At 36.1% G+C, this 23,717-nt stretch overlaps 1 protein-coding gene across 9 annotated transcripts in view; it reads right to left on the reverse strand.

Annotated features, from left to right (window-relative positions):
- Nucleotides 1-1,147: 1,147 nt before the first annotated feature.
- The window catches only part of LOC106043748 (uncharacterized), a 48,720-nt gene continuing 26,150 nt past the window's right edge, over nucleotides 1,148-23,717 (reverse strand). For 4 of the 9 annotated variants that reach the window (XM_066988456.1, XM_066988458.1, XM_013193425.3 and 1 more), the window contains 7 exons: nucleotides 22,968-23,078; nucleotides 21,247-21,425; nucleotides 10,201-10,358; nucleotides 8,835-8,877; nucleotides 5,132-5,318; nucleotides 2,153-2,288; nucleotides 1,148-1,414 (listed from right to left, as the gene is read on the reverse strand). In XM_066988456.1, coding sequence (XP_066844557.1) covers nucleotides 1,315-1,414; nucleotides 2,153-2,288; nucleotides 5,132-5,318; nucleotides 8,835-8,877; nucleotides 10,201-10,358; nucleotides 21,247-21,425; nucleotides 22,968-23,078 — 914 coding nt within the window. In that variant the 3' untranslated portion in view covers nucleotides 1,148-1,314. Of the gene's footprint in view, nucleotides 1,415-2,152; nucleotides 2,289-4,638; nucleotides 4,925-5,131; nucleotides 5,319-8,834; nucleotides 8,878-10,200; nucleotides 10,359-10,752; nucleotides 12,109-14,021; nucleotides 14,860-21,246; nucleotides 21,426-22,967; nucleotides 23,079-23,717 lie in introns of those variants that run through there. The other 5 variants (XR_010827823.1, XR_007158896.2, XM_048050245.2 and 2 more) reach the window with 5 other exon arrangements.

Below are 23,717 nucleotides of genomic sequence, written 5' to 3' on the forward strand. Positions count from 1 at the left end.
GGCACCTTTAAGCATCTAAAGCATCTAAAGCTCTGAGGTCTCCTTCAGATTGGCTTAAATGTGAAGAGGCCTGAAAAAATACACTTGTGGTAGGTGAGGGAGCATCACTCACTTTTTTGCTTTTTATAGCATGGCAATTGGTATTTCACAGAATGACAACAAGGGCTACCAAGTAGCTGAAGTACTGCTGTGTTCAAGGTTTGGTGTGTTCTGGTGATCTGAGGGTCTAAGGACTGTCACAAGAAAACCAAATATAAGCCTTTGTAATAAAATCTCATGAACTGGTATTGTTCTTGTTGTTGTTGCTATTATTATTATTATTAATTAGTGTTATTATTATTTTGTCTGTATTGCGTATATACTTTTTTCTTTTCTGTACTTTGCTGCAGCACTAAATTGTAAATTTCTTAGGATGAGATATTTAGTTTGTACATAGTTTCAATAAATAAATGGAACTAACCTTTTACTATTTTATTTGAGTTAGTATTTTAGAAAGCTTGGAAAAAACACACAGATTTTTTCATGGGAAGAATTATTTTAATGTTAGAAAATAATGTAGCACACAGTGTATATGACCAGCTGCAATGACCACATATGTCTAATTCTGATATCCTTGTAAGATTTATGGTGCTGTTTCCTTCTGATAATTCTAGAGGAAACAGTGTCTTTGATTCTTGATTTCTCTCCATAAATTTGCAGTGCTGTGCTGCCAGATGGCCAAATCCAAACCACTTTTAAATTAAAATTTATGTTAATATAGAATGCACAAGAACAAAGGTATTCATCCATATCATAAAAATTTATTCCATTCCTCCAGGCATACAGTAATGGTATGTACTTTTTAGCAACTCAGTCAGCCTGTCCTATTCCAACCTTGGGCCTCACACCATCTATAAACCTAAAGGCAAACCCACATATGAAGCTTTGGAATGGAAAAAGCAAAAATCTTTGCAAAGGGTGCATTTGCAAATAAAAAGTGATGCAGATATAAGACAGGTAATATGAAATAATTGAAATATAGTGCTTTCTCTTTTGGTTGCATCAGATAAATTCAACGTCACTTTATGGCTTCAAAGCCAAAGTAGTGTTATGCGTGGCCTATGAACCCTAAAACTGAAAAGAAGCATAAAATAAAGATAGCCACAAAGAAGGCAATATTGCTTTAATTTTATTTACTAAAGCTTGCAAAAGATATGAATGTATAACAATGCTAAAGATTATCTGCTGCTAGAACATCTTTTGAGATGGGTCAAAAGACATAACAGGAAGTTTTTAATGGAAAACAGAAATTGAGGGGGAAAATGAGCTTCCTTCTCACATCCTTGTCTCCTCCAGTGGTCTGTTCATGAAATCTTGGATTGCCTGGTGTAGGGGTAACCATTTATTAATAGATGCTTTCAAAGCTGTAATCCACCTGGAAGAAAGGAAAGACCAACTGTCTGTGATCAGTGTTATGCATGCACTTTTATATCCTGTGAAACACGTCTTTATAAATTGTGTTTGTGCAGACATTACTGTGCATATTGATTGTAGAGAAGCAGCAGACAAAGGAGTTGACTATAACAGCAGTGCATCTGAACACCAGTTTCCAGCATACTGAATAGCTTTGTCCTCTGTTCATTAAATTAAAATCCAATCCTGTAATTAGAAGGCTTTACACAAGCAGAACTCCCACTGACAGCTGTAGAATTTGGCTGGATTGTGATGACAGGATTCACCTTCAGAACATGATTTCATAGGCCAATTTTCAATTTTAATTCTAATGATCATTGTTGGAAGTAAATCATCCTTGAGAATGAGGAGGATATACATTCCATTAGTTTGAGCTTCTCTAATGAGAAGGTGCCATAGCTTTTCAGTTTAGTGTAATCACCCCCACATTGTGAAAGGCACCGTATTCAGACTTCTTTCTGAACCTCTGCAATCCAGCTCTTCTGTAGTTTCAGCATTGACAGTAACAGAATTGATGACTCACACGTGCCAGCATGTTGTACTGCAGTGTGACTAAAGCTAGAATTAAAGGGAAATCTGAGGGAACAAGTGAAAACAGAATTAAAAGTTGTCAACAGATCTTCCCAAGCTACAGTGTTCCCACTTTCCTGCAGTCTGTCAAAAAATAAAAAAAATAAAAAAAAAAAAAAGCTTTGTTTACCTTTTGTTTTCGTTAACGTTCTCTGCACATAAGTAGAAAGTTTTAAACTCTTCAGATGGAGGTTTGAGTTCAATTACAGATCTTTTGGAGCCTAGAGACTGTTCACTCACAATATATCCCTGGAGGTAGAGGCCACCTGGTCAGAAAAAAATAATATACATCATGTATATTGAACATACCATTAATAAAACTGCTGCCCATTATATGCATACTGATGATTCTTGAAAAATTAATTTTCAGAAGAACTGTGTTGGGTGTTTCCATGGAATTATGCAGAATTTACAAGTAAAATATGAAAAATATGACCATTTGGTTTTATTCTGAAAATTGATCTGTAAATACTGTGGAGCTCCATGCTTGATCTTTCTACAAGATCTCCTGACCAAGTTCCTGTTCAAAATCAGAACCCCTTTTTTTAACGCACATATACATATATATATATTTTAATTTTATTATTATTATTTTCCCTCAGCTGCTTGGTGTAGAATTTAATGGGAGTTCAGTAAGCTCAGTTTTCAGCTCTGCCCCTGGTCTGCTTCAGGAAAGGTCTACGCTTCTTTGGATGAAAAGCGGTGTTCAGGCGATAAACCTTTTTGTTGTTACAAACTGAATTTTCTCTTGGTTAATACTCCTGCTCCCAGATATTTTGGCACAAATGTATCTGTCTAGTTACTGGAACTTAAGAAACAGTTCTGTCACATTATGAAAACTTGCTCCAGCTCATGCTGTTTTGCCAGTGCCAACTTGAGAGATAATGGGAATATAAAGCCATAAAAGTCCATTCATGTCCCTAAAATCAGCAAGTATGAATATGACTACAAAAAAAGGATGTTGGTTTAGTGAGAAACTGACCTGATCTGAAGTATGGACATACTAAAAGATATACTGAAGTTATGCCATACTAAAAGTTAAGACTGAAAAGGATTACGGATGTGAATTTTGAGAATAGCTACATTTGTGCTGCAGTGAGTTTCTTCTATGCTAAACTCTTGTCCTCAGAACTGTATGAACATCCAAGATTCAGAGGTTTGATTTTAGTTGGTCAATTATAGCAACTGATTCAAGTTAAACTTGAAAATTTTGTTTTATCTGTCAGGTACTTTAGACATTTTACACACACTGAAATTAAAATGGTTTATATTTTAGTTCATTAAAATCAGTGAAATATGAGCTAAAGACATAGATAGAAGCAGCATTAGCATCATAGAGTGATGTCTATATACTGTCAATATAGTATAATTTTGTTTGTATGTGTAGTTCCAGCACAGTGACTGTATTTAGTACAATCTTCCCAACTTGCAGTCATCCACTTTGTCCAACATACAATCAGCAGTATAGTTTTATTTAGCTTGTCTTTGAATCTGAAGTGGCAAAATATTTCTTCTAGCTTTTGATGTGCTTTTCTCTTTCTTTAAAAACTAAAGGGATATAAATTTCAAAGTTTAAAAGAATCCTGGAGTCAGCACTGGTTCTCCTTATTTAACATAAGTAGCTGGAGTGCCATTATAGGCCACGCCAGCCAGCTGTGAAGGAAAGGCGTTACACAGAATTTGACACATTTTCATTTTAGCTGCTATTTTGTTTTTCAGATGTCACTTGACAACAATGGTGCATATATTCCCTTTGTACATATATGGTGAATAGCCAAAAGACCTATGGAGCTGATGGTCAGTATTTTTTTTTTTCAGTTCTCACATTTAACCACAAGAGCAACAAATTAATGCTACAGCATTGAAAATGATATGGAGGAGTGAGAATCTGTAGTGAAATTAGAAAAAAACAAGACTGGCAATAACAAGAGAGAAAACACTACTGTACAGAAGAAATTGTAAGTGGTAGAATATTTAAAAACCAAAATGACAAATTTAGCAGTAGGAGCATAGGCTTGGATGTCATAAATACATAATCCTTAATTTTTGCCTTTCCACTAATTCATTGCTTAACTCTTGGCATACCATCAGTGTCCTGTAGAAATTACTGGTCCTTTCACATGTGTGGCCTTTTGCAGATGAAAGGTGCTATGTAAGTGATATAAAGTGGAAAGCCTTATTGTTTGGAGAATAGCATAAACCCCAAGAAAAAACCCTTTAGCTGTCTAGTAAGCAAAAGTACAACAGCATTTCCTTTCTGATTCTATGTCTGCCAGCTTCCTTAGGACAGGGAGAGTGCATTTACAGGTCCTAATACCCTTCTGCCTTGGAAAGCTTTTTTCCTTTTTTTTTTTTTTTTTTTTTTTTTTTTTTTTTTTTTTTTTTTTTAATTTCAATGAATTTTCACAGGGTTGTGCCTGCAGGCTCTCTTGAGTGCCTGAAACTCAGCTGCCTGAAAATCAGCTTCAGGGCTGCTTGGGACTGATGCCTGGTAACCTCGTCATGTTGCTGCTTTCATGGAGTGGCCAGACACCCTCCTCCTCTGAGAACTGCTAGACAGCTCCATGGCTTTTCAGCTTAGCTGTAAAGAGACATGCCAAACCCTGCAGCACCGACCTCTGCTGCAGGAGGGAAGTTCTGCCTGTCACTGGGAGGACTGCCTTTGCCAAGGCTGTGTGAAAGCCTGGTAATGGCAGAAAAAACAACCACAGGTTACAATGTCCCTTCCTCTGAGGATGTCATCTTAACACTCAGCAGTCAGCTTTTGGCAGACTGCCATTAGTGAGATGGAGTCAAGCCACTGTGAAGCGTTTTGGGAGGGCGACGTCTGTTGCTGATACGTTCTCCTGAGGAAATGTACACAGATCTTGGTCAGCTCTGTTCCAGAAAGAAAACTTCAGACCTTTGGACAAAAAGAAAAGATGGGGGGTAATGAGGAGACTCTTTTATTGAAAAGAGGTTGAGTTTAGTTTTCCTATGCTCGTCTTCATAAAACAGTGTTAGTTTGCTGATAGGAAACTTTCAATAATGGTCAAAGTTCTGTTTGGAAAACTGCAATGAAACACCTCTGCTTTCAGGATTATTTGAAATCTCTCAGGGTCACCCCTACCTTGGGCGGGTGTGGAGCGGAGAGTGGCATAGAAGTACAAGCAGCCATCCTTCAGAATGCAGTAGTGCTGAATCCAGACATCTTTGCTTCTGTCCAGTTGGTGGAGGAGCCCCAGGCACTCCGGGTTTTTGATGGCCAAGGGTGGCAGTGCAGTGTTATGCAGTGTGACATCTACCCACACGTGGTTCTGTAAAGAAAGCATGAAATTAACAGTTGTGGTAAGAAATTAAGGAAGGCCTGCTAGTATGAAAAGATACTGTCTCTGGTCCCCTTTTAGGAAATAAGCTTTAGTTGTGAAAACAATTTGTGAAGTCAACTCTGAATATGTAATTGAAAAGCCTATATTTGATGTCATATAGTGATTCACTTCTTCTCCCCTGTTAAAATAATTACTTTCATTTTCTGTATCTATTCTTTTTTTTCAGTATAGATTTTGCCAGTAGAAACAGGCATATTTCAAATCTGCATTTAGAAATTTTTTGATTGACTTCAGCAGTCTTTATTTTATGTAATCTGGCAAGATAAAGTACACCTCCTAACCTCTGCATTACAGAGGAAGTGTGGTGGTGTCTGAGGCCAGAATACAGCACTCAGACTTGGATGGCAGCATTACCGCAAACTAAGTGCTTACAGATGGTCTTCCCAGCCCTTTCTTGGTAGCAGGGTCTTCTCCATTACTAATATGATCTCATTGTCATTTCTGGGGTGAAAAAAAACCCACCCATAAAATACAGCCATTATATAGGTTATTTATACGAATCGAGAAAAAGAGTCAGGAAAAAAATAGTCTGTTGCTTAATAAGAACAAGTTGCCTAATGTGCGCTTGCAATATTTCTTCTGCTGCTTTAAATCTGAAAGGTGCTAGGAACTCAGTCTCTCCAGCAAATCCTATGCTTTTTTGCTTGTCTGCAACAGATATTTAAAATTATGCATCAACCAGTACCATTGTCATTTGAAATTTAGGGGGAAAATGTGTGCAATATCAATAGCAACCTGAATGTTTCCACAGAGGTTTTCTTTTGCATTTATCTTCCTTCCTTCACTCTCACTCTCACTCTCACTCTCACTCTCACTCTCACTCTCACTCTCACTCTCACTCTCACTCTCACTCTCACTCTCACTCTCACTCTCACTCTCACTCTCACTCTCACTCTCACTCTCTTCTCCTCCTTTCTTTTTTTTTCTTTCTTTCTTTCTTTCTTTCTTTCTTTCTTTCTTTCTTTCTTTCTTTCTTTCTTTCTTTCTTTCTTTTTCTTTTTCTTTTTCTTTTTCTTTTTCTTTTTCTTTCTTTTTCTTTTTCTTTTTCTTTTTCTTTTTCTTTTTCTTTTTCTTTTTCTTTTTCTTTTTCTTTTTCTTTTTCTTTTTCTTTTTCTTTTTCTTTTTCTTTTTCTTTTTCTTTTTCTTTTTCTTTTTCTTTTTCTTTTTCTTTTTCTTTCTTTCTCTCTCTCTTTCTCTCTTTCTCTCTCTTTCTCTCTCTCTTTCTCTTTCTCTTTCTCTCTCTCTCTCTTTTTCTTTCTTTTCTTTCTCTTTTCTCTGTCATTTCTTTCTTTCTTTCTCTCTTTCTCTTTCTCTCTTTCTTTCTTTTTCTTCCTTCCTTCCTTCCTTCCTTCCTTCCTTCCTTCCTTCCTTCCTTCCTTCCTTCCTTCCTTCCTTCCTTTTCTCCTTTTCTCCCTTTCTCTCTTTCTTTCTCTCTCTCTCTCTTTTTTTTCTTTTCTTTTCTTTTTTTTTCATTTTCTCTTTCTTTATGTCTTTCTATCCTTCTTCCTCTCTGTCTCCACAAGCCAATGATGGAAAGAGACCTGACAAAATATAGACAGCTATATACTTTGTTATGAACAGGGAACATGCTTGGACCTATTGCAGTGAAGTGCATAAGATGACTTTACTAATAATAGACATATGCATAAAATACTTGTAAATTCATTAAGAGAAGATTACGATGTTGTGTTGTGGGTCCTACCGTAATATACTAGCTATACTAAAAAGTCAGTAAAAACAACATAGCTAAAAAAAAAGAAAAAAAATACACTGTTTATTCAACTGAACGAAAAATCCATATTGAAGGAAGGAATTAGTTTGATACAGAGTGTTCATTAAAAGCAGAACTTCGGCAATGAAAGCAAAATATTAAATCAAACATTTTTTTCAGAAAAGGATATTGTTTGCTAAAAAAACCTAAAAAATATAAAGTGATCAGAAGTAAGACGTGGTAGCAAACAAAGCATGAGAGATGTTTCAATATATAAAAAGGTGGTTCTTTTTATCTGAAAAGTTATTTTTGCATTTTACACTGAAGAATGGCTCTTTTGATGCATTTTAGTTTGTGTATATGTGCCCTTCTCATTTTTGGCTGAGACTATATTGTTTCTTTTGGGTTGTGAACATTGTGGACTTTTAAAATGATTTGATTTATTTGTGCTGGTTTTAAGTATCTGGATCCTTTGTATTCTTTTAAGCAACACTGTCAGGTAAAATAGACTTAAGTTTGGCTTTGTACTTATAATCTCATCTAGAAAATGAAGCTCAGATATATATCTTTGGTTTTATTTTAGTGGAAGAAAAATTACAGTAAGAAAAAAGGCTTCCTTTCATTGATTGGAAACCTATTAAAACATACTTCAAAAGGGGTCACGCCTATGCCCTGAGTTGAGAGAATGAAGAAAGATTTTTTTTTCTGCACTGTATTTATGCAGGTTATCATTTGTACATTATTATTTTATTTAAATTTTTATAGAAGATTTTATTTTATCTACCAAAAAGGTAGACTTTAATACTTATTCTGTGTTTGAGCCTCAGTTTCATTTTGCTAAAAAACAAACAAACAAAAAACAAGCTACTTTCGTAGCTAAACCCTTAAAAAAAAAGATTTTACAGATCTACAGCACATTCTTATAAAGGTGGTCTGTCTATAGGAGGAAAAAGAAGAATCAGGGGGCCAGGAAAGAGCAGGCTAAAGCCATTTCAACTCTATGCTTCCCAACCTGGAATCCCCTGAACAGGCTTTGCAGCTCCCGGTCTGGGGGCAGTCTGGGCCTATTTGTACTAAGTTATGCTGGACTGTGAAAGGTCTCTCTAAGCAGCTCAAATTCATATATGGCTATGTTTCTCACAGCCACAGGGACCAGCAGAGAGCATAGCTATATAAAGAGATAAAGAGATAAGTAAAAATTTATAAGTTAACTAATCTCTCTTCATCTCATCAAATAAATGTTCCCCCCCCCCTCCCCCCAATATTCTGGCTGAAATGACAGGGGATAGCCTCAAAAAGAGGATAGCTTGCAATCAAGACACACTTCCAGGGAATAGCTAAGAAGATAGAGCCTTTCTTTTCATATATTCCAAATAATATTACTTCAAGAAGCACATGCGGTAGTAAGTTTTCTCTCCAATGCTCATTCTCTTCCTCCCTCCCTTCTCACTACCCTCATTTAGGTCATGTTTCTGAACTAGCTTAAAGCTGCTGATATCTGGAGAGGGAACATTTCGATTCGTATCACCATATGGCTGCAAAACATATTTGCTGAGACACAATCGTGTGTACACGGCTTTCAAATTGGAGCTGATTCATATTCCAGCAGCCCAGAACAAATGTGTGCAGCTTCCAGTTGCTGTCTGTGCCTGGCCTTGCACAAATACATGTACGGTCTCTCATTCTTCTCCACAATCTACTGTGCTATGCTTTTCATATAAATAAAGCATTACCTGATGGACAGGATGAACTGCTTTCTCCATAGCCTCCAGCCACCTATAAAATGACCAAAACCAAGAATAGCTTAGTTCGGTAGAACAGAATATATGCGCTTCAGTGCCTCTTTTAATTCCTGCGGAAGTAGACAGCTTTCAAAGGGATGTGGAATTTTCAGGACACATTCAAGGCTTGAAGATAGAAAAGTAGTGGATTAAATCTAAATAAATACTGCTAACTTGCAGAAAGGTAAGTCTCAGCTTGCTGTATAACATTGTAATAAATTAGAGCAATACTGCAGACAGGATGAAGGTATACATTTTGGACATAATTCACCATGTCAGGCTAAATGATCATTCTTGTGTCATTGTTATCATGTAGATATGGAATTTTTAGAAAAAATGAGGCATCCTGAAACTGGAGGTTTCAAAATAAAGCAAGATATTTGTTGTCTCTCTCTCTCTTTCCATTTTTTTTTTAATTTAATTTTATTTCTTTTTTTATATCATGGACAGCATAGCAATAGGGAGTAGAAAATGCTGCAATATTGCTATAGTGGACGATGTGTTAAGTACTAAGATTACATTGAAAAGATGTGTGAATGAATCAATCTTAGCAAATGTCATCCTGCTTTACAGCTTTATATTTCTGGTAATGAACAATAAAACAAGGGAAAATTAGGCTGTTTTTAATGCATTTTTAAATTAAAACCTATAAATCATTAATTATGTTTTCAGTGATTTTAGTCCTTTTGTCTGCTATAGTTTTGAGGAAATGCAGAAACATTTTTGAAGAAAATTTTTGAAAACTCTAAGAACAGCCTAAATTCATTGCTTATCAATTCTAATATGCTTTTGTGGCATGTTCACACTTTAAAATGCAAAAATAATGATGTGACAGAATGACAGAAAGGGAAACAGAAGATGGGATTGCATTTATTACTCGAAATATCCTTGTCAGGCAGAAGCAAGACCATTGGTGGGAAATGACCAATAAGCAAGTTTACATCCACAGGAAGATTCAGATTTCCACTTGTATATATGTATATATATTTTTTCCCCCTGGAGGTAACTTTAATAAGGGGATTTTGGGGAAATCCTGACATGAGTGTTAAAGACTTGGTGAAAAAACTGTTTTTTCTCATCAAAATAAAGACAAGATAAACTCTGAAGATAAAAAATATTCTTGAAACTTCAGAAAATAAGAAGTCAGAAACACCATCCTTCCCATAAGTAGTTGACAGTTTTATTGTTTGTTTGTTTTGTTTTGTTTTGTTTTTCCCATTGATCAAGGCAGGTCTTGCAAATATCCTACAAAAATTCAACCTTCCTCTCCCCGTCCCAGAATAACAAAACTGATCCTATTAAATGAAAGATCACTTACCTCTTCATTTCTTGGTTGGAAGTTGCACAGAAGTAGAAAATCCTGTTTCCACTTTGAGGTATACACTTAAAAACAAATGGTTTACCAAGAGTGGTATCAGCACCTATTTCTGCTCCTTCCAACTTTGTTACTTCCAGGGGTCTGCACTTCCCTTCATCCTGCCATTAGAAGGAAGAAAGCTGTGACAAGGTTCGGAGCTGATACAGGGCTGATCCCTGTGAGATGGGATCAACTCAGGGAACATTTAGAGGTGTAGAAGTTGGTGAATGGCCTTTCAAACTATTCTAATCATCATTTGTTTTAAGGATTAGTAGCCTCAGAAAATACAGCACAACACAAAAGACAAACTAGTCACCTTCTAAATTTGCTTCTTTGTTTCTGACCTTTATTTTTATTTTTATTTTATGTATTTTTTTACTTCATCAGAAGTTATATCTTTGTGCAGAAACCTCACTAGCTAGTCGTAAATATTCCAACTTTGTGGGTGCAGATGAGTAAGAATGGGTTTTTCAAAGTGCACTTAACAATTTAGGAGCATGAAGCTCTTACAAAGCAGTGCTGCTTGCAGTCTGGGTTTATGCTGAGAACCTCACATATATGTGCAGATAGAGAGAACAAAGGCTTATATTCAGAAACTAGTGAGTGTAATTTAAAAGGATGGATTTCAATTCCTTTGTAAAGTTGCCCTAAATATCAGCATATTTGTAACCATTCCCATTCATTTCGAACAACTTTCAACGGAAAGCCCTTCAAAATCTTTTTGACAGTATTGTAATGGGTTGAGTTAAAGCTCTTAGAGACTGAAGAATATTGTCAGTGTCTTTCTATATGGTTACTTATAAGAAGCCCTTTAACTCCTTAATGTAAGTAGGTAGGTGAAACAGTTCCTCCTCCCACCTTCCCATCACAACTCCCCTCAAGTACATGACTTAACTCAAAACAAAACTGCACACATATGGACAGTGAACCCTGGCTGTGTTTTAAGTAACAGTCTTAGTCCCTTGCTTTTAAGAGCTATGACTGGTGCTCCAGCAATTGCATCAAATTTTCCAGCCGTAAAATGGAAAACACAAGTTAATGTTGGGACTTATGAAGAGCACTAGTGCTGTTTGCAAAATACAGAGACGTAGTCTCACAGAAAACAATCAATTCATTATTTGGAGTTAATTAAATATTATCAGTAGAAGATGAATTATAAATGCGTCATGTAAATATTTTATTAAACTGGAAATAAACATAACCTTCTATGAACAAAATACCCACCTATTACACATATCTGCATACTTACTTATATGTTCATTGACACATATAATTGTTCCTTTGTTCTTATAATTTTCTTTAGGAACAAAATAACCCATAATACTGAAAAACACAAATAAACATTCACAAATGCATTTCCTAGATTCTGCTTTCTTATTTTTTCTTTTTTAAAATGCAAAACTAAAGTCACTACAGTAGATGAAGACAATCAGGAAAGTTGTCAGTGCTCTGTGACCTACTTTGCTTATAATATCTTCAGACACAAAAATATATTGCAAAGATAACATAACCAAAAGACATATTCCAGGTCCAAATCTCATTCCTACTATAGAGAATAATATGAAAATTTAGGGGCATAAAAATATAAATATATAATATAATAATATGAAAATATAATAATATGAAAATCTAGGGCAATAGAGTGTTATCCATCAGGATCCCACCTGTGATCAGTTTTCTGCTGACTGTCCTAGATTGTAGCCTGACTTCCAAGAGTTACTGCAGATGCTGAAAAGGCTATGACCGCTGTAATAGCACATCCCTATAAAATACTTTTCTAAACACTTTCTGTGATTTCTAGAATGAATGCAGCTAGAGCTCTGTGGCATCAAGAATGATTTACGTCCACTCCTTTTCAAATGAATACATCTAGGAAAGGAAAAAGATGGATTTAATACATTCATTGCAAAGTGAGACCAGATGTTCTTCATTGACTAAAAGACAAACTCCCTTCCCTAATTCTGAAAAGACAGAGGTAAAGGGCATTTCTTTTCACTGATGTGACTATCATAAACAACATCTTGACAGCATTCCTTTTGAAAAAAATAAAAAACACCTTTGTTACAAAAAGTGAAAAAGCTATATGGCTGAAAAAATCGTCACAAAACTTACTTGGTATGCCTGTGACTGTGTGTAACCCACCGATGATACAGCCAATATGGAACTTAATATAACTGCCAGCTGCTGTCTGAGTTGATGATATGTGCCATACAGATCTGAAATGAACTTCCTTGGATTTTTGCTACTACAATACTGTTCTGCACTTAAGTCAAAAAGATTTTTTGTTCTATCAGCTACTTCATGGATCCACAGCAGTTCATAATATCCAATATGGATGAAGTCCTCTGAGTAGAGGGCAGAAAGCATAAGCTACTTTGGTAAATTTATTCTATGAATAAAAATAGGAACAATAGAATAATAGGAAGCAACCATTCTCTTGCTGATAAGTTTTCTTCAGGTAGCCTTAGTTTTAGGGGAAATATTTCTGAAAATAAATACATAAAAATAAAAATGAGAGGTTAAAATTAAAGAGATGTAATAGGAAAGTAGGCATCTAGGCATCTCTTAATTTTAATGTACGAAACGGTCATTAGGGTAGGATATGTGGTTCGAGGTGGTGCTCACAAATCAGCCCTATTTAATTTGGTGTAAATACTTCCAGAAGATAAATGACATTCATAGCATTTCCTGAATGATTCACTGGATTTTCTTTGAGCAGAGGCATATTTGCTCTTTTAGTTAAGCTGCTTTGTCTAATAGAAATGAAAAACTGAAAAGACATATGAACATTTAATGCTATTTGCGGTGAAAGAAATCAGTCAACAACGGGAGCAACTATGAACAGAGATTAAAATTAAGCTACAAAAGACTGCAAGTACTAGGAAAATGGAATAGAAGTTACTGTACATAAAACAAGATCAAATCCTAAGAAAATAGTATAAGAAATCTAAAATACAAAGTCAAAACAGAGCACTGCTAGAAAGCAGAAAATGAAAGCTCAAGGGGCTGGCAGCGCAAAGTGTAAAGCAGTGACCCCTAGGTCACTGGTTCTGATTGGTTTCAGGTCAGTAGTGATATGACATTTTTTTACTCTCTAAATGTCTTCTCAAGACTTCTAAAATGTTTTCCTCTGTGTGCCCCTGTTTTCTTAAACTAGACTTGTCTAAAATGAGACAGGGAAATGAGCTTTTCTCTTTTTGCTTCTTATTTCCCATTTCCCCAACTTTCTCCACCAAAACTGGTGTGGCTGACTCTCTCTGCCACTCAGGCTCACAGTCTGAGTTGACCATCTAAATGACCATGTCATTTTCTGGTTTCCTCTGTCCAGCTACTCCCTGACTCATGCGCCTGACTCATGTGCTGCTTGCTTAGCAGTACCTCTAAGATCTTGCCTTCCATCTCTCTTTTTATTTTATTTTTTTTAATTTTTAATCATTGTGCTTTGTGGTAGGTTTGTTGTTGTTTTGATATTTACAAAATTACTGCTAGAGCACGTTTGCACTTCTTCTGTTAGCTAGGCACATACGATAGGCTAATGCAGAGGAATGGACTCTCATATGCCAGTGAACAGAGAGCTCTAGACTCCAGGTCTCTTTGTATGACATTTTTCTCAAATAGAGCTAAATTGTTTAGTTATTCATCTTGTTTTGCTTTAAATCTTTATATCTTTTAAATCCTTTATATCTTACAAAATAAGCAAAACTCCTCTGAGTTGAAGGGCTTAATTATCCCACACGTAGCTGTTTCAACTCTCAGATGATGTCCAATCAAGTGTTCTTGTGATATGATTAATCTTCAAATTCCAGTTGAGTCTCTTGCTGAGTTTGAGTCTTTTGCTGCAATTCATTGCACAATAGATAATTAAGAATTTCCAGGACCAAGTGTCAGAGGAAAAACTATGGGTTACAGTTTTGAACAACTTGAATCAAGTAAAATATATCTGATTATGACTCTTTCTCTGGGTCAGGGTATGCAATGTGTTGGTAGGCCAAAATTCACTCATGCATCATATCAGCTAGGAGTATTTAACATTTATTAATAGAAAACATACTGCAGAAATATTGGAAACCTTGAAGTCAGCAACTCCTTAAATGTAAATCGAAAAATGTATCCTGGAGCCTTGGGAGTCATGGAAAATGTAGAGAAGAAATCAGATTGTATACCAGCTCTAAATAATGTGGCAGCTCCCAGACTGTGATGATAAAGCTCCAAGCAAGAATGAAGAACACATAGAAGTGGTATCTTTATGAGCAATGGCTCAGGCCTAAACCTATTTATAGCTAAGCCTTTTATATAAAGTGCTTAGGATTAGTGATGAATACACAGGCCTGTACAGCAGAACAAAGGACTGAATGTTTGTCTTAGATTGAAATGCTGTGAAGGGTCCACACATGGCAGGCAGGGGATTTCTTTCTTGCTATAATAATTGGACTCTGTACATACCACAGGAATCAAGATTCTTTAAAAGCATCTTTTCTTCTCTTTATTCTGTTCTGCTGGGAGCAATAGAATAGAGTGCACACAAGCAACCAGAAGCATGTACGTACTGTCCGAGTTTCAGTTTTTTTGTAAGTACACTTTCTTTAAAATGCTCCTGTTCCCACGTATAGAGACACAATTCTAGAAAGAAAGGGGAACATTTAAGTCTATGTTTAAATTTTGTTTCTGTGCCTAGTGAGGGTTTTCTCTTCTCCTATGAGACCTGGGTGCAAAGAGATGAGTCTCAATATGAATAAAGGGTAAATAGAAGTCTGGAATCCAGCTGGTTAAAGGCTTTGTGTAAAAGTTGGTGTTGAATGTTATTTGGAATAAAAAGAAATAGCAAACTGTAATAGAGTTTCCAGGTGTTCTGAATAAGGAAGAGGGTGAGAAGGGAACAATTTACAAACACAAACATATCTTAACGGAGACAGCTAAGTAGCAGCAATTGTCTTTACAGAGGACCCACTAATTAAAGAATACTCAATGAGGAAAGAATTCTGCTTATGAAAAAAAAAGTGAAGGTTATGGACCCTTTGAATGTGAACTCCACTGTATAATTATCTGAGCAATATTTATTTGCCAGTGTGCTGTCTGTGTTAAACTGTGATAAATAGAGAAGACTAGATTCTGTTGAGCTATTGAAATGGATTGGTTTCTTAATGGAAACAAGAAACAGCCTAACATCGGAACATTTTGTTGTTGTAATTGTTGTTTATTAGGCTGGGGTCTAATTGCTTTTGGTTGTTAAGGCATATTAAGAATTATTAAAATATCTTCATTCCCCCTGCCCTTTCCTCAGCTTTTACACAGTCACTCACACTATGACTGACAGCCTCCTAGAGTCATTAAACTTTTGAGACTAAGAAATTCAAATCAAAATTCATTTTTAAACTGACATTATATAGTATAAGCATGAATGCTGACTGAAAGTACATTTCTCCAATTCCACTGTGGTCAGTGGAGTACTTCTCACTGAGTGTGTGTTCTCACAGGAGTTACACGTTGCATTTTTCTTGCAGCATGTTCCAGAACATAACAACCATGAAAAACTGTCTTGAAGGACGTTTCTCTAAGGGTTGAGCTACACTTAAAGGTGAATTTGCTTCTGTCTTCACTCACAGATCAGTTTGTTGTTACATCTCAATCTCTAAAACAGGCACTTTCTTACTCTCAGGATAGTGATTTCCAGCTTAACTACCTTCAACTTAATTGCTCCTACTTTTTCCTATCACATTTCTTCTTTTTACTTTCCTAATTTTAGCCCATCCAAATTCTGGTAGTATTGTATTTGTTTTTAATTAACCTTGTTCCACATCATTCTTAGCTGAGGGAATTGAGGAGGGAAATGGAATAACTGACAAATGTAACATAAGCACCTGACAGACAGCTGATTTTACTAGAATACACCAGTCTTGGATTTCTGGAAAATATTATGTCTGCAAGGAAAACACGTCAGAATCATAGTTTCCTGTTTGGAAACAGTCATCTTTATAGTTTCTCCTAGACCACAACCACAGTGACATTTGCTTCATATTTTCCCTTGCAGGTACTAGATTGGTCCCGTCTCCTCTTTCCCAGAGTTTTTTATGGCAAAGGGACAGAAAAGAGTTCCTGGGAACACAGTAAGACACCAAACAGAAAGGTGGTAGGACATTGTTAAAAATATGATGTTTTGTTATTACTTTTAATTTTTTTCAACTCTTTTTTCTTTTTATTTTTTTTACCCATAATGTCATTTATTGATATAAATATATATATTTAAACCAATCTTCTACAGCAAAAAACAAAGTCAATCGTGAGTCGAAACTAGGAAAATCTAGCTTTGGCTCACATTTCTAGTGGTTTCATAAATCCCAGCACTTAATTAGCTGAACTTCTTCCATGAGGGATACTTGTAATGAGGAAATCTGGGAAACATTTTTTTTATTTTTTGGCTATGATGCTTTCTTTATCCTTGTGCTTTCCTATTAAACCTAGAACACTGTTAGTTCTTTAGTGGGTACGGCCTCCTGATAGAGGAATGCATGTTCCACAACCTTTAAACTCTTTATTGGCCCACTTGCCCCTGGGTCCCAGGAATTCTTTTACTTCTTTTTAATGAGTTTAATGTCTGGTACTTTTTGTCTTGAAGGCTGTAGCATGTTGTTAATTTTCCAAGTTAGCTGTTGAGTTCTAAAAGATGCTTGGCGATTGCAGCTCACAGTTCTGAGTGAAAGCTATTTAACCTGTTGAGCTGGTATTCTACTATCATGGCTAGATTGCTTTTATTATCTCACTGATCTCATGTAAAGTTGATTATGGTTTCTCTGTACTACAGTGCAAGATTCACCACAGTTATTTTGTGGTAACTTTGTAGTCACTGTACTTAACATCAAATGCTAGGGTGAGAGGAGCAGACTCCACTAACTATAAAGAAAGTTTCAACACTTGACTATGATGATGTACTTTCAGTCCCTGAAGAAAAGTGTAAGTTCATGCACAAGAAATGTGATTGCTTATATTTGTCTCATAGTAGGACCTAAGTATTCATCACTGTCTCTCTCTCAGCATGTCCAGATATCTTTCCTTTAGGTGATGATTTGGACACATAGGCAAAGAAGGAAATATCGTGCTTGAGAAGATACAGTGGTATGGACAATGAGGGATCAGGAATGTGGAGTGTATAGGGGAACTTCATTGTTGCTAAGTGTAGGTAAAACTGCTATAAAGCTTAACTAATCACAGTAACTTTCACAAAACAAGGGTCTAATCCTAATGTGTTCATGTTCCTGCTATGAGGTGGCAAACATGGCTACGTCTACTGAGATGAAAAATGTGTTTTAGTTACTTATATGAATAAGTACTTGATGAATCAAGGTCAGTGACAGCATCTACTTGAGGGAAAACAAGATGACCTCGTAGGTAAAGTGACTGAATCTGTTGCAATAGCTATCACTTTATCAGTTTGTGATTGGATAGAGATGAGTCTGAAACAGCAGCAATTACATGGGTGAATCAATATGTAAAGTGCTCTAGAAACATCAATCTCTTTTTTAATGTAGGTGGGAGAAAGTTCAGGCTGGATAATTTCTACCTGTAAACAACAATGATGAAGAAATGTAGCTCTCTGTGTTTGCTGGTGTGAACTAAAACAGAAGATAAAACAGCCTGTCCCTTCTCACTGACATAGCATTATATATATCCCTTCAAGCATAAATAAAAAGTCTGGTTGTCTTACACAGATGTAAATCAGGCATGATCTTCTTGGAGTCACTGGAATTACACCACTGTAGGTGGTTGTTCTTACCAGCAGCATCAAGCTCTAGGTATACCTCAAAACTGATCAATCTGGTTAGTTTGCTTGATACTGAAATACAGATTATCCTGAACTACTTTTGTCTCTATGAATTATTCTTGCCCTTAATGCACTATTTTAAAGAATATCTTATATTCACTAAGTGGAAACATTTATCCTCTTAAGGGGGGTAAGACATGGAACAAAATATTTCCAACGTAGTCGTGTACCTGTTATGTTACGTAAGTGTTGTGGTATGCTAAGAACATTATTTGTAATTTTCTTAGAAAAGACAGTGGGATGAGCAGCATCTGTATGTGTTGTTGTTCTTATGCCCAGATAGAAAACATACCAAAAAAAAAAAAAATACTGAAAAAGGAATCCATCTGAGCTTCCCCTTACTTGATTTGGATATTGGATTGCTCAGTGGTGAAGAAGTGCATTATGCATAAGTATCTTTTTCTTTCTATCTTACAAAAGGCCTCTTCAGAGTACTATTGTGAGCACATGAATCACTGAAGAAGGTCCTCATGCTTTCAGGTGCTTAAATAGCACTGCAATATATTAGTGCATATTTTCTGGAGTATGGAGAGAGAGAGAGCAGCTGGTTTAAACAATTACATGAAATGATTCAAAAAGTGGTTGAATGACACTTGTCTTTGATAATGAAAGAAAAACAGTAATCATTATTATAACATATTTATGCAGTGCTTTAAATTTATTTACCGTTTTCGAAGAAAAATGCAAAGGCATACTTTCAATGCTAAAAAGCCCACTATCAAAACATAACGGTGGGATGATTGAAATACTTTTTCCAATGCATTAAATAAGACAAGGCTTGATGTTTAAAAATAAAATAAAATAAAAAGATAGGCTTAAAATGAAACCTGCCAAATGGAAGAAATAAAAAGAAAATTTAATTAAATATAAATGAATGTAAGACTATGAGACACTTTCTAATACTTAATCCAATTTATTATAACAGTCTGTGTCTTAAAAAGGTACTTAATTGATTGGGAAGTAGAGGGTGTTTAAAAGGCATAACTAGATTTTTTTATTATTATTATTTTTATTTTTGCATTTTAGGAGGCTCATGAAGGACACAATTAGAATAAAATAAACACTTTTCCTCAGTGTTCCTAAATGTTTGTATGATATTTATTTATTTATTTAGGTTTGAGACCACAATAATTAATGTTGAAATAATGATGACCAAAAGCCAGGCTACTTTGTGGTATATACCAGTGGTTCTGCAGCATTACCTTTGTTAGATGGCTGCTGTTTATATCACAGCATATGCAGTGAAATAAGCCTACCACATTTTGCACTGAAAATATCAGGTGGGTAGAGAATTGCAGAAGAGCAAGTTCTTTCTATAATTTTTAGTTACTTTTCACAAAATGTTCTTTTTTTTTTTTTTTTTTTAAAGGTGTTTGCTTTTGATCAGGAAGCTTAAATGCCTGAAAACTTGAATAATTTCACTTTGGATATGAAACTGTACTGTATCATGTGAAATCTTTTCTTCATCTTAACATTACTGTCTATGAAAATTTACGCTTAGGATCACCAGGAGGAGAGAACAGAATGCACTGGGAGGAGGTGAGGGGTGAACAGAGATCCTGAACAATAGAGAAAGACTATTCTCATTAAGTTCACAAAGTACAGTCCTTGGGAAACATTGTGTCAGCTTCTTTCAGATAAATGATAATTTGGTTTCTAGCTTTTTACTAAAAAGGAGAAATATTACAGTGAGGATTTTACTGGATTGGCTCTACTATTCATGTGAAAATGACTAAACAGGCTAGTATATATAAGCAGTCAAACGAAATACATAGATGAAAGATTGATGTATGGGATAGAGAGAAATGATGTAGCTGAAACAACAATATAAAGGTAGATTTATGATCAGGAGTGAAAACTGTTGTATTAACTTCCCTATTATCCTCTGCTGGTTGAAGTACTCTGTACAGTCTGTCTGACAACACTGTCTTGTTGTCTAGATTATACTCATGTTTATTGCAAATCTGTGCTGGTATGTCTACATATGTGCATCTGTACGTGTATGTCTACATCCTTCATATGCTAAATTGACCAAAAGCTGACTATGGTAGCAGAGCTCAAAACTATTTTCAGTTCAAGGACTTGGTGCAATGCTAAATTTTTTAAATTATTTTTGATTAGGACTGGATATGGGTTCATTTCAATGATGTGTTCAAATCTTGTTAGAGACAAATGTGTTTCTACATGTTTCTAACCAGCTGATGTACCCACTGATGTTATTAGATATAGCTAGGAGATTCACTGGATGTTACTTGGGCTTCATCTAGTAATAAACCCCTCACTAGGGCAAATTGTCTCAGCTTCACTAAGTATTCCTGAAATAAGGTTAGAGTTAATTCTTAATGGATAATCTTGAATCTTTTTTACAAGCTCTGAAGTACTTTACCACAAAAAGTCCTGAACAGATCACAAGTTTTGAAATGAATCCATTTTAATTTTATAGACGTAATTTTCTCAGTGAATAACTTCATCACAAAGCAACACAAGGGAAGGGATTAGTAATTTGTAATTACATGTTGCACTTGCTGGTAAAATGCCACGTACAACAGAGTTCCTCTGTTAGCGGCTAGGGCTACGAGCAGCACCTGTGAACCAAGTCCCCCACCTGCTGGATGCCGGCTGCAAGGCGAGCACTGGAGCCTCCGGGAACTGTCCAGAGGCTGCTGGCGAGCCTGCCAAAGACCCACGGAACTAACAGCTTCTAAGGAAAATTGCACTTTATCTATCTACCTATCTACCTATCTACCTATCTATCTATTTATTTTTGATGTGATTTTTTCCCCTGTATGTTTTATTTTTTTCCCTCCAGCAGCGAAAAAAATATGTAGAATACTCATGTTTGTAGCTGACAGGAGAGACAGTGATTTACAGCATTAAGAGCCATTATACATCCAGGAGTTTATAAATTATGCCATAATTCAATTCATAGACTTCTGAGGATCAGAACTTTAAGATTATATGTGAATCCACAAAAGCCCATGAGTTTGAGTCTATGTCAGCAACTAGTGTAAAGGAAGACAGAATTGCTCAACAAGCATGCTCAACATACCACATATAAAAACCATCTTTAGTACTGGTGTTATTTTTTAAATATTACAAGTCAAGATAATCAATTTGTAAACATGAGTACAATATTACTTCACCTTATAGTTCAGGACACTGTTTCCTTCCTCACCAGCCTGTATCCTTACCTTCTTGTGTTTGTAATAGTGGAGGTAGCCATTATGTTTCAGCACAAACCACCTCTTCCTCCATCCCTTTAATATTGCTGACTGTGTTCGTTTGTGCAAATATCCTCGGCAGGTAGGCCTGGGGGTATTAGGGTAACGGCTGATATCTGATCCCACCACCATGGTCAAGATATCAGGACCTAAAGTATCACATAAAGAATGTGAAAATATAGGTCAAAACTATAATCCAGTGCATCAATATTTTTGAATACCCCTATGGGATGCGGAGCAGGAAGGCAGTATTCTGACCCTTGTCCTTCTCCTCCCAGTGAGGAATCCAAAAATCAAATTCATTTTTTCTGGAGGACTAGTAATGGAGCCAGCTATCTGAAGACAACTCCTAAAACAGTTTTTGTGATCTATCTTTCCAAGTAGCAGCTTAGGCACTTCCATATTTTTTTAGGTTAGAGAAGTGGCTGGATTTCCTTGCCCAAATGTGTGTGCATAATTTGGGGTTTATAAAAAAAATTACTGAGGATGCCCAGAGTGGCACTTTCACTCTCTGCGTTCTTAAGCATGTTCTTGAGGATTCTTGCTTTTCCATGTCCTGGAGTTCTTTTTGGCTATCTGTGCCCCTCACTGAGGAGGCTTGCTGTTGGAGGTTAACCTGTGCTGAGCTGCCCTCTTATCAATTGTAAGGTAAGTACTCGAGACAGATGTTAGGTTGCAAGATTGTCTGAAAATGTGGTATTGTTATCATCAATTCATACCATTTTATAATATTAACTGACACTATCAACACAGCTATAGCTTTGACCATAGAGGCCTGAAATTCTGCCTATATCAGATACTTCTTCAGAGCAGATTGCAGTGCCTTAAAAAGGATTGATAACTGTGACTATGACACAATTTCATTTGCAAAACGTTGCTGGATCTCTCTTTTGGGGACATTTGACTTTGGAAATACTGCTTGCATGCCAAGATTCAGGCCAGGGGGTGTTCTCCTAGAGGAGTTAAAAATACCCTGTAGTTAGAGATTTATCTATTGAAAGACTTGACAGGCTCCTAAATGTATCCGTGTGAATGGCACTTCTAGAATTAAAGAACTTGGTATGGGTCAAGACAAATTTGTCACTGTCTTGTAAAAGCATTTTAATTGATTGAATTTCCCATGAGCACTTGTCAAAACTATATCTGGGATAAATAAAAGAACTGCAGTAAACTGACTTTCAGCATGCGAACACGGGTAACTTTGGGTTTCGTCATCGGAACTTGATGAAGAATGTGAAATGATCAATATCACTGAATTTCTTTGATGCTGCAAAAGGATACCTCAATGAAATAACCTCTCTGCACTCCTGACTGGTCTCAGTGACACAGAAATAACTACTCGGTGCACTGAACCAAGCTATGAATTCTCTCCATCAGGAAGCACAAGGTATAAATAGTGTATTAGGATCTCTACAGTCACTTTCAGGGCTTTCTCAGCCACTTCCTTTAAGGCAGAAGAACCAAAAGCATTACTGATAAATGTGCTGTTTGGGGAATATTTTGTTGATACGCCCCTTTTCTTCTGTGTTTCTAGCATGGTCTAGATAAATAAGAGATGTAGGCAATGCTAGTGTATTTAAATACCAATGTATGAAACAGTTTTGTCTGGGAAAACCATTTTGTCTGGATCTTCTGAGCATTGTACAGCAATTACGACCCATCCGTGTAATTTACTGTGATCTCAAACCTACCTTTCCTTGCCAGATTAGCAGCTTCTGAATGTGGCATGCTGGTGACATCAGTTCCGTTGACTGCTATCAGAATATCCCCAACCTGAAGACCTGCTTCTTCAGCTGCACTATCTGGAGTCAAAAAGGAATTTTATTTAGACTTAATGTACAAAACATGATCAGTTTTCTTTTCTTCTAGCAAAAGAGGTATCTGTTAGAGCAGCCAAAAACTATATTTTGGGGCTTTTGTGACTTCAGCTTGGAGACGGAGCATGTTTTCCTGAGCAACCTGTTAGTGGTCTGTAAATGAAACTTCAAGATTTAGTTGCTCATTCAGAAACAGAGAATCACTAGCAGTGAAGAAGTGTCCTTTAAAAATGACATTTCGACTTAAACACTCTAAGAAGCAAACTGGCATTTCAATATCAGGGTTTTGTTCTAAACAAAAAACAGAGATTTCATGCAATGTTTTGTAAAGTCAGTAGAAAAAGCATCCCTTATTCTGGTGAACTTTGGATTTAAGACCAAAAGATGACCTAAACTTCTTTCTGTGCTGATATTTCTTTTGACATTTAACAATTTGGCCACAATATTTTGTTGGTTTTATCTTTAATGGGAAATAAGATAGAAAGTCAGATGAGGGCCAGTGAAGGAGGGACTGAAACAGATTTGTCAATATATCATCCTTTTGTGTCTTGGTTAAAATGGTACATTCATAAGAACTAATACATAGTTATCTAGATCCCACCTACATATTTCTCAGACATTTTT

This window comes from Anser cygnoides, chromosome Z (genome assembly GCF_040182565.1).
Source record: "Anser cygnoides isolate HZ-2024a breed goose chromosome Z, Taihu_goose_T2T_genome, whole genome shotgun sequence".
Taxonomy (NCBI): domain Eukaryota; kingdom Metazoa; phylum Chordata; class Aves; order Anseriformes; family Anatidae; genus Anser; species Anser cygnoides.